This window comes from Macadamia integrifolia, chromosome 6, assembly GCF_013358625.1.
Source record: "Macadamia integrifolia cultivar HAES 741 chromosome 6, SCU_Mint_v3, whole genome shotgun sequence".
In the NCBI taxonomy this organism is placed as follows: Eukaryota; Viridiplantae; Streptophyta; class Magnoliopsida; order Proteales; family Proteaceae; genus Macadamia; species Macadamia integrifolia.
The window spans coordinates 33,691,854-33,706,213 of NC_056562.1; the positions used below are offsets into that span (position 1 = coordinate 33,691,854).

A 14,360-nucleotide genomic window follows, 5' to 3' on the forward strand; every position below is an offset into this window, starting at 1 on the left:
GTTGATTTCGACAAGATCTAGCCGTTCATTCTCCATCGCCTTCTCCTATAAATAGTGTACATATTTCCCAGAAGTCTTGTCATTCGATCCTGTGGTAAAGTCAGCTCAGCTCGCTCACATCCTCAACGCGGACTATCAAAGGGTTTCAGAGCAACACGGTGTCGTGAACAGTGCTCCTTCTCGCTCATCCTTCCAAGTTCGTCCTGCAACAAGTAAGTACGATTATGGTTGTGACTCGTCGATCCACTACTCAACCTTCTGCACACCCTAGCACTAGCCCCAGAGATCCCAACATGGTGTCCGCGCGTGATCCGGACTAGCCCAACAAACCCCATGACTACTATGAGGCCTGGGGAAAATCACCCTGAGTGCCCCATTTCCGATCCTTCGTCCTCTAGTGACGACACTTCCAGTAGTCAGGGCTCTGACGACAGCTCAGGCTCTAACGACAGCTCGGGCTCGGGCAGCAGCTTGGGCTCTGAGTCTGTGGAGGTGGTCTCGCCAGAGACCGTCCCGAGCAGAGCTAGGTCTGGCTCGACTGCCTTAGCTCAACCCCCTAGTGCCGCGGCAGCAGGTACTCTAGGTGCGGGCCCCTCGGGTGCCAAAGTCCCTGAGGCCGGCCAGGCAGAATCCGAGGGGGAAGGCTCTGCCTCCTCTGGAGAGAAGATGACCGCAGTGAATACCCCAAGCATCCTGACGCCCAAGGTGCTCAACCTGATCCGGAGCCGATACGGCATCCTAGATTACGTGGCGATGCACGTCCCAGACGAGAACGAATGAGTGGACGCCATTAGGGACGAGGTTGCCCTTTACGATGTGGCCTTCAAGAGCGGCCTGAGGATTCCTGTGCCTGAGCTAGTCAGCTCGGTCCTGGAACACTGGTGCCTCGCTCCCAGCCAGCTGACTCCTAACTCATGGCGGACTGTTCTGGCTTTGAGGTGTTTGTCTTGAAGCTGGGTCAGAGCGCAACGCTGGATATGTTCAGGAAGATGTTCTTGGTAAGAGCCACACCTCAGGGTGGTACTACTTCAACAAGAGGGAGAGGGACAGTCCTTACAGCGACCTGAAGATGTTCCTCAACATGCCCTCCTCGGTGAAGAAGTGGAAGGAGAGGTACTTCTACGTGGCGATGGAGGGAAACCCCTTCAAGAGCAGGTGGGTCAAGCCCACCCAATCCGTGCTGAACCGAGCACCCAAGCTCTCCCCAACTGACCTCCAAACATATCAAATGTGTTTGGGTGGGGAGGCTGTGGATGTCTGCATGCTACAGAATGAAGACTTCCTCCAGGAATTTGGGCTGAGTGAAGTCCCTGGTGAGGGTCCGATCGAGTCCGGTCATTGTGGTTTAGCTCAGTTTTTCGATGTTTTAGCATGTTCCAAGTACTGATAAAGCTCGCTTCTTTCTCGTCTTGCAGTGGTTAATGTGAAGGTAGACAATAAGGCCCTGGCCGCGGCGGCAGCGGAAGCGAGGAAAAAAGATACGGCCGACCAGGCTGCCAAGAAGGCCGTTGACAAGGGCAAGGCCGCGGCTAGCCCCAACCCGAATGTGAAGGTCGCCCCTCCAACTGGTGCGGGCAACAAGTCTTCGCCCCTTATTATTGGGGGCAAGCAAGGGAAGGAGATGCCCCCTCCAATACAATATTCAGCTCGGCACAGGGCTCCGGGCTCTGTGAAGGCGAAGGAACCAGCTGGCGCGATAAAGAAGGCGCCTGGGCAAACCGGCACACCTGACCAAGCTGGGGCAGGGTCCAACGTCCAAAAAAGGAGGCGCTCGCCAGTTGACGAGGGGCAGCAAGGAAACCCTCCAAAGGTGGCTCGAACAGGGAAGCAGCCCGCAGACCCCTGGGTGGACCTGTTGGAGAACGGCACCATTCTGGATCCCTCGGCAACTCAGACTTGATGCCGCCATAGCCGTCCTAAGAAGGATGTTATCCGCTTGAGGAAGCTGCCTGACATTGACTTCGCAAAGCAGGTCTACCCCCGGATGGGGGATGTAAATATTTCCCGCCTCTTACCCTTTGTATTTATTCGAGTTCCTAGTATTCATGGCTTCGTTGGATAAATGCAGGCTTTCGCTTATGCAGTGGAGGCCGCCAATCGGTTCGAGAACATGGCCGTTGCCCACAAGAAGTTGGATGATGAGGTAAAGCGCCTGCGGGGGGATCTTCATATGGCCACGGGCCAGTTGGAGAATGAGAAGAGAAAGGCTCGATCTGAGGAACAGAGGGCGAAAGACCATGAGGAGAGGGCTGGCGAGCTGGAGCGCGAAGTGGCTAAGCAGCTCAAGATCAACAGCGGCCTTGTCAAAGAGAAAGACACTCCAGAGCGAGCTGGCGGAAGCTCAGGAGGCCAACAAAAAGAAAGAATTTGAACACTCAGCTCGGATTTCTGAGCTGGAGAAGAAACATCAATCCGAGCTGGCTTCGAATGATGAGGTCACCGCTGAGAGGTGGCTGAACTCTGAAGTTGGTCAGAAATGGCTAGTTGACGTCAACGTCTCCTTATTTCAGGCTGGCTCAGAAGACGCCATTCAGTTCATCCTTGGCAAGACGCCTGATTACGATTTCTCTGAGTATGAACAACGCGCTCCTGCCCCAGCTCCCTCTATACAGCTCGTTGGTCAGGCTGAGGTCGGTGAGGAGGTGACCCAAGCCGACCTTAAAGCTACCCAGTGATCCAACTCGCTCCTTCCTGATCCAGCCCCCCAACTTCTGCAATACTGATGTTCTGCTTCTCCTTTTTGTCTTGTTTCTTTCTTTCTTTTTTTTTTTTTTTTGGTAAAAATCCCATTTGGGAGTTGATGTAACTTTTGAGGTTTCTTCCCTCCATTAATGGAAATTTTTTTTTCTTCCCTCATTGTGTATCTTCAGTTTCTATAAGGTAATTCCATTTTTCAATTGAACTTGATTCGGTCCTGTGTGTCTTTGTATGGCGAAGCATCATGTCTGGACCTGGACTGCTGTACAAGTATGCCTAACCCGGATTTGGGATTAAAGGTGTCAAACCGAAGCTAGTTCTTCATGCCTTAGAGTAAGGTCTTGAGTTACGAAACTAGGGTAAGGTATCGTTGAAGGTGCCGACCTGGAGCTCGGTTTTAGATGCTGTAGAGCTGGAGCTCAGTCTTTGAGTTGCCAAACTAGGGCCTGGTCTTGGTGGTGCCGAGCTAGAGCTAGAGCTTGCATGCCTTAATGCATAAGGTCTTGAGGTGCCAAGCTGTGCTCGGGCTTGCATGCCTTAGTTCGTAAGGGCTTGAGATGCCGAGCTGTTCTCAAGCATATGGTCCCAAGCTGGAGCTCGGTCTTTGTTGCTGCCGAGCTAGAGCTCGATCTTTGTGCCTTAGTTGTTAGTCTTTGAGTTGCCAAAATCGGGTCTAGTCTTGTGGTGCCAAGCTGGGGCTCGGTCTTTGTTGCTGCCGAGATGGAGCTCGGTCTTTGTGCCTTAGTTGTTAAGGTCTTTGAGTCACCAAACTAGTGTCTGGTCTTATGGTGCCAAGCTGGAGCTCGGTCTTAGTTGCTACCAAGCTGGAGCTCGGTCTTTGTGCCTTAGTTGTTAAGGTCTTTGAGTCGCCAAACTCAGGTCTTTGTCTTGTGGTGCCGAGCTTGAGCTCGGTCTTTGTACCTTAGTTGTTAAGGTCTTTGAGTCGCAAAACTCGGGTCTTTGTCTTGTGGTGCCAAGCTTGAGCTCGGTCTTTATACCTTAGCTGTTAAAGTCTTTGAGTCGCCAAACTAAGGTCTGGCCTTGTTGGTGGTGCTAAGTTGGAGCTCGGACTTGCATGCCTTAATGCGTGAGGTCTTGAGGTGCCGAGCTGTGCTCGGGCTTGCATGCCTAAGTTCGTAAGGGCTTGAGATGCCGAGCTATTCTTGGGCTTGTGGTGCCAAGCTGGAGCTCGGTCTTTGTGCCTTAGTTCTTAAGGGCTTGAGATGCCAAGCTGTTCTCGGGCTTGCATGCCTTAGTGCATAAGGTCTTTGAGTTGCCAAGCTAGGGCCTGGTCTTGTTGGTGTCGAGCTGGAGCTCGGTCTTAGATGTGTGCCGAGCTGGAGCTCGGTCTTTGATGCCGACGAGCTGTACTCAGTTTTAGAAAAGCCAGATATTTGGGAGAAGCTTCATAGTATATTGATGTGTCGTATGCACTTGGGACAAATGCATTGCTTCGAAATAAAATCTAATCCGCTCCGTGAATAAAATTGAATAACTAAGATATGGAAGCTAAGGTGCTGACAATATAAAATCTATAAGACTCACACCCAATCGATGGGATTTCATTGCAATGTACAGATAAAACTGTCTACTGATAAGAGTGTCTACTGGCCTCAGTGGTTAGGACAGTAAGCAGCTATTCCACTGGCTCGACCCGGGTCAGGAGGCTTTCATCTCGGCAATCAACAATTTCTTCCGTACATGCTAGGCCCAAGCATGGTTTCTTGACAGATTTTATGAAGTTTGCATAGCATTCCCGGGATTCCTTCTGGCTGGACTTGCATTCCACAACGCCATTGCTGGCGGAGAATTTGACTTTCATGTGCTTAGTGGACACAATCGCCCCAAGGCCATTAAGATCGGGTCGGCCAAGGATTGCATTGTAGGGTGAGACGATCTTAGCAACCATAAAAGAAACCATGGTAGTGGCTGTATGAGCTCCCTGTCCAATGGTTACGGGCAAGTCTACAACTCCTTCCAGCTCTACCAGTGTGCCTAAAAATCCGTACAAGGGTCCTGGAGCTGGCTTTAGGGTCCCAGTGCTAAGCCCTAGTTTTGTAAAGGCTTCGTAGGACATAAGGTCAACGGAGGCTCCTGTGTCCACTAGGACCCTGTGGAAGGGGTGGTTTGCCACCACTAATTGAACTATGACAGCGTCATTGTGAGGCCAGTTCAGCTCTTCCAGATCTTTGTCAGAGAATGTAATGAATGGATCCGTTCTGAGGGCTTTGACAGGTTGTTCCGTGATGTATACGAACCGTGCGTGCTTTAGCTTTTCTGAGTGATTCTGAAGTGGGTCCGCCCATGATTGTTAGGATGGCTAGACCCACGGGCTGGTTATCGTAAGCGTCAGCTCGGTCCTAGGCTGGGTCCTTAGACGGCCCGGTCCGATCTCGGCTTGGCCTGGCATCCTCTCTCCTCGGCTAGGGCCAGTTCCCACCATATTTCTGCTTCAAACACTGGTTAAGGTATCCAACCTTGATGAGCTCATCAATTTCCCTTTTCAGAGACTTGCAATCTTTAGTATCATGTCCATGGTCTCCGTGGTATCGGCAATACCGGTTGGGGTTCCTCTCCTCTGGTTTAGCTGTCATTGGCCTGGACCAGCAAAATACTTCTGATTTTGGATCTCTAAGAGCAGGTTTGTTCAGGAACGATCAAGTTCATATCGCTCAGGTTTAGCTGTGTCAAGCGGCCGATCTATTCTGTTCTTCTTCGGCTCGCGAGAGTCGTCCCTAGGTCTCAGTCCTTTTCTTCTCCTCCGACTGATCACCCTTGTAAACTATTCCTCTGGCGGCTAAAACTTCCTCCATGTTGGCGTATTGATTGCACCGTCTTAACAGTTCGGGCATTGTTTCTGGTAAGTCGAGGGCCAGAGACTGGACCAGACCAGGGTGCATTACCCCATTGCACAACGTGCTATATGCCACTCCTTCCGGTAGGTTTTTTACCTCCAGTGTCGCCTTGGTGAATCGGGCAAGGAACTCTCTTATAGTCTCTCTCGCTCCCTGCCTCATGTTCATCACGTTTTGCATAGTTTGCTTCTACTTCATACTTGCTTGGAAACGTGTGAGGAACGCTCTTGTCAACTCTTCATAGTTGCGGATGGACCGTGGCCACAAGTTCAACATCCATACCAGTGCTGCTCCTTTTAATGAGGCTGCGAAAGCTCGATAGAGAACGGCCTCTGACCTACCATGAACCGTCACGGCCGAGTTGTAGTACAGCAGATGATCATAGGGATCTGTGGTGCCGTCATATCCATTGAAGACGGGTATCACGAAATTTGAGGGCAACTCGGCGTCTATCATTTCGTCGGATAGTCCATTATAGGCCAGAGTTACAGTTATGTCGGTCGGGTGCCCTTGCCTCTACATTCCTTCTACTCGCTCAGTGAGTCGCTGGATGCAGCTCTCCAGGTCGTCCCTTCTCTCCTCGGCTCGATGATCCGGATATCGACCCTCCCTTTCACCACTTCTGGGGCTTCTTCCTTGGCCTTAGTGACCACCGGGCCGTTCCTGACCTTGCCATGGTGCGCCTCTGGTCGGCCTGGTGGGCGAGTCCTGACCCCCATGGGGTCAATCTCGCCGAGCTGTCCTCTAAGAATTTCTCGTTCTTCTTTGTGCGGACGCACGCCTCTAGTGATTCTTTGAGGCGACGGCTGGCGTCTTCCTACCCGGGGGGGGATCTACGAACATCATGTCTGCTCCGGTGACGCGTGGAACGACGAGCTCTCCCATTCTAGGCTGGAACGAAACCTTTCCTGCGCCCCTCGATAGGAGAAGGGTGGTACCGAGTGAATAGTACGTGACGTTCTGGCCGACCCCCTCCTTGCTGTTGATTGAAGGGTGACACTGTGGTCAAGAGATTCATCATTGAGTTGTCTGCCCAGAACCGGCCTAGGCGGCTGAGTTGAACAAGTAAGTGGCACTAGAAGTGCCAAGCCGAACTGGCGTATGAAGTCCCACACCAGTGTGTTTGTAGCTAACACCTGCAGCTGCAAGCTCTGCATCTGCTCTTCCATGTTCAGGTGAGTTACCCGGGATGATGGGACATGGCGAGATAGCTGAGGGTTTAACTCGCACTGATCCCCCTCTCCCTGGGCAACTTGCACATCAGGCCTGGTTTGCTGGGGTCCTCGTGGAGGGGTCTCTGCTGGGACGTTTTCCTGCTCTGCCATTGGTGGTGAAGGGGGACGTCCAAGTGGTAATTCGCGGGTGGATCTTGCTCGCGTTATTGAAGAAACGACCTTCTCACTCCTTAATTGCATTGGTCCAAGGTGACTTTTTGTAACTGTTTCCCACAGACAGTGCCAATCTGATGCGGTAAAAATTAACTGGATGACCTTCCCTGCAGTTCCTGGTGCTCCAGCCAACCTGCACAGAAAGGATGACAGAGGAGAGCCGGGCTGACCGGACGAGGGACTCTCCGATGCCTAAGTTAGATCTTCCCACAGCAGATGCTCAAGAGAGCTTTTCCAGTAAAAGAAGTGAGTGATCGATCCCCTCATAATGGAGGCTTACCTGGGTATTTATAGGCTGCTAATGGAGAGAGGAGGGCGTTTGTGGAGAGTCCGGTTGAGGCGTAGTTCTTGAGGGGAGTGGCTCTGTGATTCTAGGAATATTCCTCATTGATATCGGAGGTGCAAGCCGTGAGAGGGGTGGACGCCTCTGATGACGTGTAGTGGATAGTCCTGCCCCCGTGATCAGGGATCACGTCCCTTAAATGTAGGAGTGGATGTGTGCACGTTTTTGGGAGCCTTACTTGATAGTGCCTAGCCGAGGTGACTGGTCGGCGTGAGAAGGCCCCGAGGTGGCAACACGGCCTAATGAGATGCCGATGTGGTAACACGGCCTGATGAGATGCCGAGGTGGTAGCACGGCCTGATGAGATGCTGAGGTGGAAGCACAGCCTGATGGAAGGCTGAGGTGGTAGCACAGCCTGATGGAGGGCCGAGGTGGTAGCACGGCCTGATGGAGTACCGAGGTGGCAGCACGGCCTAATGGAGGGCCGAGGTGGCAGCACGACCGATGGCGGGCCAAGGTGCAGCATTAGTCAGGACCAGTCCTTACCCGTGATGATGTTGAGAAGAAATACCCTCATCACAACCCAATCAGGATCGGAGTAATATTCTATCTGCAAGAGATTGTTCCTAGCATAAAGTCCTTTTTTCAGAGAGGACTTCAAGTATCTAACGATGCGGTTCGTAGCATCCAAGTGCCCACTCTTGGGCGCATACATAAACTAGATCACTACACCCACTGCATAAATAATGTCTAGGCGAGTCAGGGACAAATAGATCATCTTCCCCACTATGGTTCGAAATTTCAGAATTTCAATTTTTTTTTTTCCAAAACGAAGCAAGGCCCGATATAACATTTGTACAAAATTTCGGTCGAAATTTCGGTATTTCAGCCGAAATTTTGGTCTCGTTTCGGTATCTCGGTCATCTCGGTACCTTCTGTGTTATAAATACCATATCTCGGTTGAAATTTCGGTATTTCGGTCGAAATTTCGACTCTGTCTCGCCTACCTCGGTGGTTTTGGTTCCATTTGTATATTTTGAAGGAAAAACACTCCAAGTCTCCAACAATCCTCTAATTAGCCACATCATCACATTTTAACTTCCATTGGATTCCTACAAGATCTACACATTCAAAGTTTAGAAAAGGTAAAGTTTTTTCTCCAAAACCAGGTAAAATTTTTAGAACAGTTCGACAGTTGCTGACAAACAAAGGTGTAACTCTAAAACAATATCATGTCCTAATATTTTTTTTCATTTTTATGTTCTAAGCATGTTTATTAACCTTAAAATAAATTACCCACCAAGTTTCAGGTCAAAATATGGCCGTTTGACCACCGAAACAGTTAACCGAAATTTCGCCGAAACAAAACTGGTGTTTTGGCACCCACCGAAACGAAACGAGATTTCGAACCTTGCACTAGCCTCATATGTTTCTTTGCATCAACAAGGGAAGGACCACGGTCTTCTCCAAGCTTATGATTCTGCTCAATAGGAGAACTTACCGGTTTATAACCCAGCATCCATATTTCTTTTAACAGGTCTAGCACAAATTTACTTTGGCATATGTCGATTCCCTTCTTAGACCTTGACACTTCAATTCCCAAAAAATACTGCAAGTATCCTATATCATTGATCTCAAATTGTTTGGCCAAATAGGCTTTCAGCGTAGCCATTTTATCATGGTCATCCCCATTCACCACAATATCATCAACATAAACAATCAATGTTGTGATGGTACATTACCTCGCCGGGTAAATAATATGTGGATTGCTGGACTCTGAGAATATACATTCTTCAGAATGGCTTGCCTGAACCTCTCAAACCAAACCTTTGGTGATTGCTTGAGACCATAAAGTTCTTTCTTTAAGAGACATACCTTACCATCAGCTGCCGGAAACCTGAAGCCAAGAGTGGGCTACATATACACTTCCTCCTCTAAGTCTCCATAAAGGAAGGCATTCTTCACATACAACTGATATAAAGGCCAAAATTTGTTTGCCACCACAGATAAAAGAACTTTTTTTGAGTTATGTTTGCCAAAGGAGCAAAGGTCTCCTGATAATCAATTCCATACACCTGATTGTATCCTTTAGCCATGAATCTTGCCTTGTACCACTCAATAGTACCATCTGATCGGTACTTGACTATATAGACTCACCCGCATCCAACTGGAATTCTCCCCCTGGGAACGTCAACCAGTTTCCGAGTAAAGTTCTTCTCAAGTGCCATCATTTCCTCAGGCATGGCTTATTTCCACTTGGGGTCAGATATAGTCTCAGTAACAATTCTGAGGATGGAAGCATAAGAAAGAGCAACTGTAAAAGCAACATCTGTAGGAGAGAGAGCATCATAGGAAACAAATTGGGCTATAGGATTAGTACAAGCTCTCTTACCCTTACGAATAGCAATCGGGAGGTCTAACTCAGAATGAGAAGAGAATATATTACCTGACTAAGGGGGAGCTCAGGATGTGGATCCCAAGAGGACTCTTAGCAGGTCTTCTTTGTCCTTTTTGTGCACACAATATCAGGTGCCTTCTCTATACAAGGTCCACCAATATCAACAATATACAAAGTGTATACATCATCCACCTCTTTATGTTTTCCACTATCAAGGGAAAAAGGAGTAAGAAGCAAGGGAGTAAGAAATGGGATGGCATCAGCAACCTTTTCACTTTCACTTCCATTCTCCTCCTGAAGAGGATGCTGAGGAGAAGCAAAAAAAGGAACAGACTCAAGAAAGGTGACATATTTGGAAAGAAGGTGCCTACAAGAAGAAGGGTGGTCACACTTGTAGCGGAAGAATACCCAAGGAAGAGGCATTTAAGAGCCTTGGGATCAAGTTTAGCACAGAAGGATTTGATAACATGCATATAACAAGCACAACCAAACACCTTGGGAGGAAGAGAAAAAGCTTAAGACTGAGAAGACAAGAGTGCACAGGGAGTTTGGGACCCTAGGATTTTTCTAAGCATGCAGTTGATGAGAAAAGCAGCAACAAGAATGGCCTCAGACCAAAACATTTTAAGAACATGCATGCCAAAGAGAAGGCTCCTACCGACTTCTAACATATGGCGATTTTTCCTCTCAGCTACCCCGCTCTGTTGGCGTGTATCAACACAAGCAAGCTGATGGATAAAACCATTGTCAGAAAAAAAAAAAAAAGGGTCTTGGAGACCACTACACATGTACTCCCTCCTTATTAGACCAGACTATTTCGATCTTGGTTTCAAACTGGGTCTAGACCATTTAATAAAAGTTTTTCAAGGCATCATAAACATCACCCTTCTGATTCATAAGAATGGTCCAAGTACAACGAGAAATATCATCAACAAGTGAAAAAAATATAATGATGGCCAAACAAGGAGGTAGTAGGACAAGGTCCCCAAACATCAGTATGCACAATGTGAAAGGAAACCATAGATCTACTACCATGATAGAGATAAGAACCATAGATCTACTACCATGATAGAGATAAGATGAACGACAATGTTTAGCAAAAGTATATGGTTCACAATAAAATACATGAGAAGAAGGAAAAGATGTAATTAAATGACATAATTGTTTCATCGTAACAAAAAAAAAAGGATGTCCCAAACGTTGATGCCAAAGCATCACAAAGTCTATAGAACTAGTATCACTACGGCCACATGCATAGGACTGCAGTGTAGTAAAAAAAATATAACTGTGGCTCAAGACGGTAGAGGCCACTCTCCTCATGTCCACTATCAATAATCCTCTTTGTCACCAAATCTTAAAAAAGGCAATGAGAAGGGAAAAAAATTGATACCACAGTTCAAGGTATTAGTTAAAGTGCTCACAGACAAAAGATTCAAGGTAAGGTTAAGAACATGAAAAACGGAATTAAGTGAAATGGAAGAAGTAGTGAGGATACTGCCTTTACCAGAAGAAGAGGAGAGAGTACCATCAGCCACCCCAACTTTATCCTTACAAGAATAAATGGAGTAAAAATCATAATAATAGGACATACCAGTCATGTGGTCAATGGCACCAGAGTCAATGACCCATAACAGAGCAGTGGAAGGTGTAGATGTGGAGATATGCATAGCTGAAGGTGAGGTATCCTATGAGGTATATGTGTTGTCAAGCTGAGACATAAGCCAGCAAAGCACTGTAATATCATTTCTAGAGAATGAGCTGGTATCTACCTGTGAGTGTCCTCTAAGACCAGTCTCTGTCATAGCAGCATGGGTTGTAGCCCCTACTCCACGGCAACCACGAGTGCTAGCAGATCCGCCAGTACTAACAGGTCGGCCATAAAGAACCCAACACCTCTCTCAAGTGTGCCCAGTTTTCCCATAATGATCAAACTACCAGGGCCTATCTGTAATACCCTACATCTTAAACCCGGCCTGATTACACGGTTGACCCAGTTTAACCATGCAGTAACCGAACCGGAGAGAGTTAGAGTGGGTTCCGAATGGACTATGATGGCAAGGGTGACTTTAAACACCGGCTGGCCCGACAAGTCCGAGCCAGTGCCAGAAGAAACGGGAATACCCAAGCCATGTACATGCACCTATCATAAGGCCATGTACGGATGAAGCAGTTATGTAGCCGTATATTAAGGTGCATAGGTATATTACATCGTACGCCAAGAGTGAGATTCGTGTCGAGGGCCGAATTCTGTCAAAATCCCAAGTTTTGGCCCTCAGGGGGGTGGACAGGTGGGCGCATCCACCCACCTGAATGACCCACCCATGTGAATTACTTAGTATTTTAAAGAAGTATATATAGCATTTATACTTTCTTTTCTTTTCTCATTTATGACACTCGTACGTTGGTGAGAAGAGTAAAGAGGAGAGAGAAAAGAAAGGAAAGAAGAAGAGAAGAGAAGAGGAAGAAGAGATGGATTTCAGAGGCGCCGAGGCTTGATCTTCCCATTCCGACGCCGGAAGAGTGATCTTCAACACTAGATCTACATTTAGAGGTGAGCAAAGTTTGGGTTCCTTAAACCTTCACCATACCCAAGTAAAACCCTTGATTTGGGTAGGGTTTTTGAGATCTTGTAAATCCCCCTTGAAATGATGAATCTAAGGTTTAATAGATGATTTATATATTGATCTTGAAGGATTTGAAGAAGTATTTACAAGGTTGGAGAAGCATTGTGGATTTGAAGTGATTTTTGGAGTTTGAAGGTGTTCTTGAGCAAAGAAGGTAAGATGGCTTCCCATTCCTTAAATCTAACCTAGATCTAGGTTAGAACCATCCTATAAGACCTTGAAAGTGTGAAGAATGGGTTTGGAAAAGCCCCATTTGAATCCCCCAAGATTGGGGGAAGTTGGGAAGAAACAGCAGGTTTCCCGCCAAGACCAGTGGGCCAAACCGATGGGCCATCTGGCCCGCCTGTGGGCACCCGCCTAAGAGGGCAGGGCCCTCGGGCACAACCGGCGGGCCAGACCGGTGGGCCAACCGACGGGCCTCCCTGCCCACCGTTCTTAGCAGACCCCCTGGCCCAACCGACGGGCCAGACCGGTGGGTCTGACTGGTGGGTCAGACAAGTGGGCTATCCAACCCACCCGAGAGGCTCCGAATGTGATTTTTACGTCCGATTGGACCCGAATCGGACGTGTGACCTTCTTTTAGGATTCTAAACATGATCGTGTCATTGGATCGTGTTAATTTTGATTCCAAAATGGTGAAATACTAACCCCGCTCACTCATGTTAGGTTCACCAAATCCTACGTTTCTCGCACCGGATCTCACCCGTACCGAGCGTGAATCCTTGTACACTACAGGTAAGTGGGGAGAGGACGTTTGGCATTGTTTCAAGGCATTGTTTGGCATTCATTTAATCATATCTAGTCTAGTCATGTCATCATGAAAATGCTATGTAGATTAGTCATCCTCACATTGTTATGCATGAGTGTTGTTTATTTTCTAATTGTCAAGTGATAATATGCTTCTGTGATGAATGTGGACATCATTGTGCATGATGCATAAATAGACTAGATGCCGTAGTCGGCTTGGAAACGAGTGCATTGGTGGCCCGTGGTATGGGACGCGGTGGCACTATGCAATCGTACTATTGTCATATAAGAGCATGCGGTTTAGGATTTTTACCTTCCCGTGCTACGACCCTTCCCAACAGGGGTTAAGGTGTTGGGTTACCATTTGGGGGGAAGCAGTGGACGCTGTTGTCGGGTCACTGTGGCGGTTAGACATAACGCCCGGCAGGTCATTAGGACGGTCGGTAACCCCGGTGGTATATTCAAGAGGGTCAATCATACTGCTTTTAAATTGCTGGAGTCAGCACCTTTTCACTTACTAAGCTAGTGAGCTCATCCCACGTGTGCACCCTCTTTTAGATGATTTTGCAGGTCACCCATCTGAAGAGCACGGGGCGGGTCCCATGGTTGAGTTCCTTGAAGAGGACTGGTGGGCCCCTGAGGAGTTAGAGCACGGCACTGACTGCTCGTGCGAGAGTTATGCTGCAGGACCGCAGTTCTGATGCCGAGCTGAGCTCCACTTCTGATGCTGGGTTGAGCTCCACTTTTGCTGCCGAGCCGAGCTCCACCTTGAGAAGCCGAGCTGGGCTCAACCTTTAATACCGAGCAGAGTTCTAGGTTCTGATACCGAGCCGAGCAGTATACTCTGATTTTGATGATTTCTTTTATGTACTTGATATGGGAATTGTACTTTCATTGTGTAAATATCATGCCTTCGGGCCTACATGTATATAACGATTGTATCACAATTCGGGTATCAAGTATTATGGGGATATTCACAGGTAAACCAAGTCTTCTGCTGATCTGATAAGTTTTTATTAGTTGTGTGTATGTTGTGGTGGAATACAGTATCAAATGATCCTGGCAAGTTTGGGTTAACCGGTATTAACCCGGTCACTGACCCGGTTCAGTGTGAACGGGGTGTGACAACGGTGGTATCAGAGCATGATGCTCTGCTCCACTCACATCATACCATTAGAATCCCGTAGAATCTATAATAGGAAAATGGGATTGGGTTAATGTAAAAGCTTTAAAGAGTTAAAAGCCAAAGAAAGAAAGTATTAAAAATGTTTGCACTTAGATGTTGCATTCATGGCATGCGTGAGAGTAGATAAAAGGTAAATTAAATTGGTGTCATAACCCATCGAGTACAGAGTTTAACGAAATTTC

General features: G+C 47.9%; 1 protein-coding gene across 1 annotated transcript; it reads left to right on the forward strand.

Annotated features, from left to right (window-relative positions):
• The first annotated feature begins 342 nt into the window (after window positions 1–342).
• On the forward strand, window positions 343–1,900 carry LOC122082233. The gene is made up of 3 exons (XM_042649701.1): window positions 343–574; window positions 954–1,313; window positions 1,416–1,900. Exons 1-3 carry the CDS (start codon window positions 343–345, stop codon window positions 1,898–1,900), a joined length of 1,077 nt encoding a protein of 358 aa, XP_042505635.1.
• The last annotated feature ends 12,460 nt before the right edge of the window (window positions 1,901–14,360 follow it).

Bases quoted from the DNA above. Each gene is read 5' to 3' on its own strand.
- LOC122082233 (XM_042649701.1), top strand. From the start codon at position 343: ATGAGGCCTGGGGAAAATCACCCTGAGTGCCCCATTTCCGATCCTTCG. The intron at 575-953 runs GTACTCTAGGTG...TTTGTCTTGAAG, and splicing joins CCCTAGTGCCGCGGCAGCAG to CTGGGTCAGAGCGCAACGCT. The intron at 1,314-1,415 runs GTGAGGGTCCGA...CTCGTCTTGCAG, and splicing joins TGGGCTGAGTGAAGTCCCTG to TGGTTAATGTGAAGGTAGAC.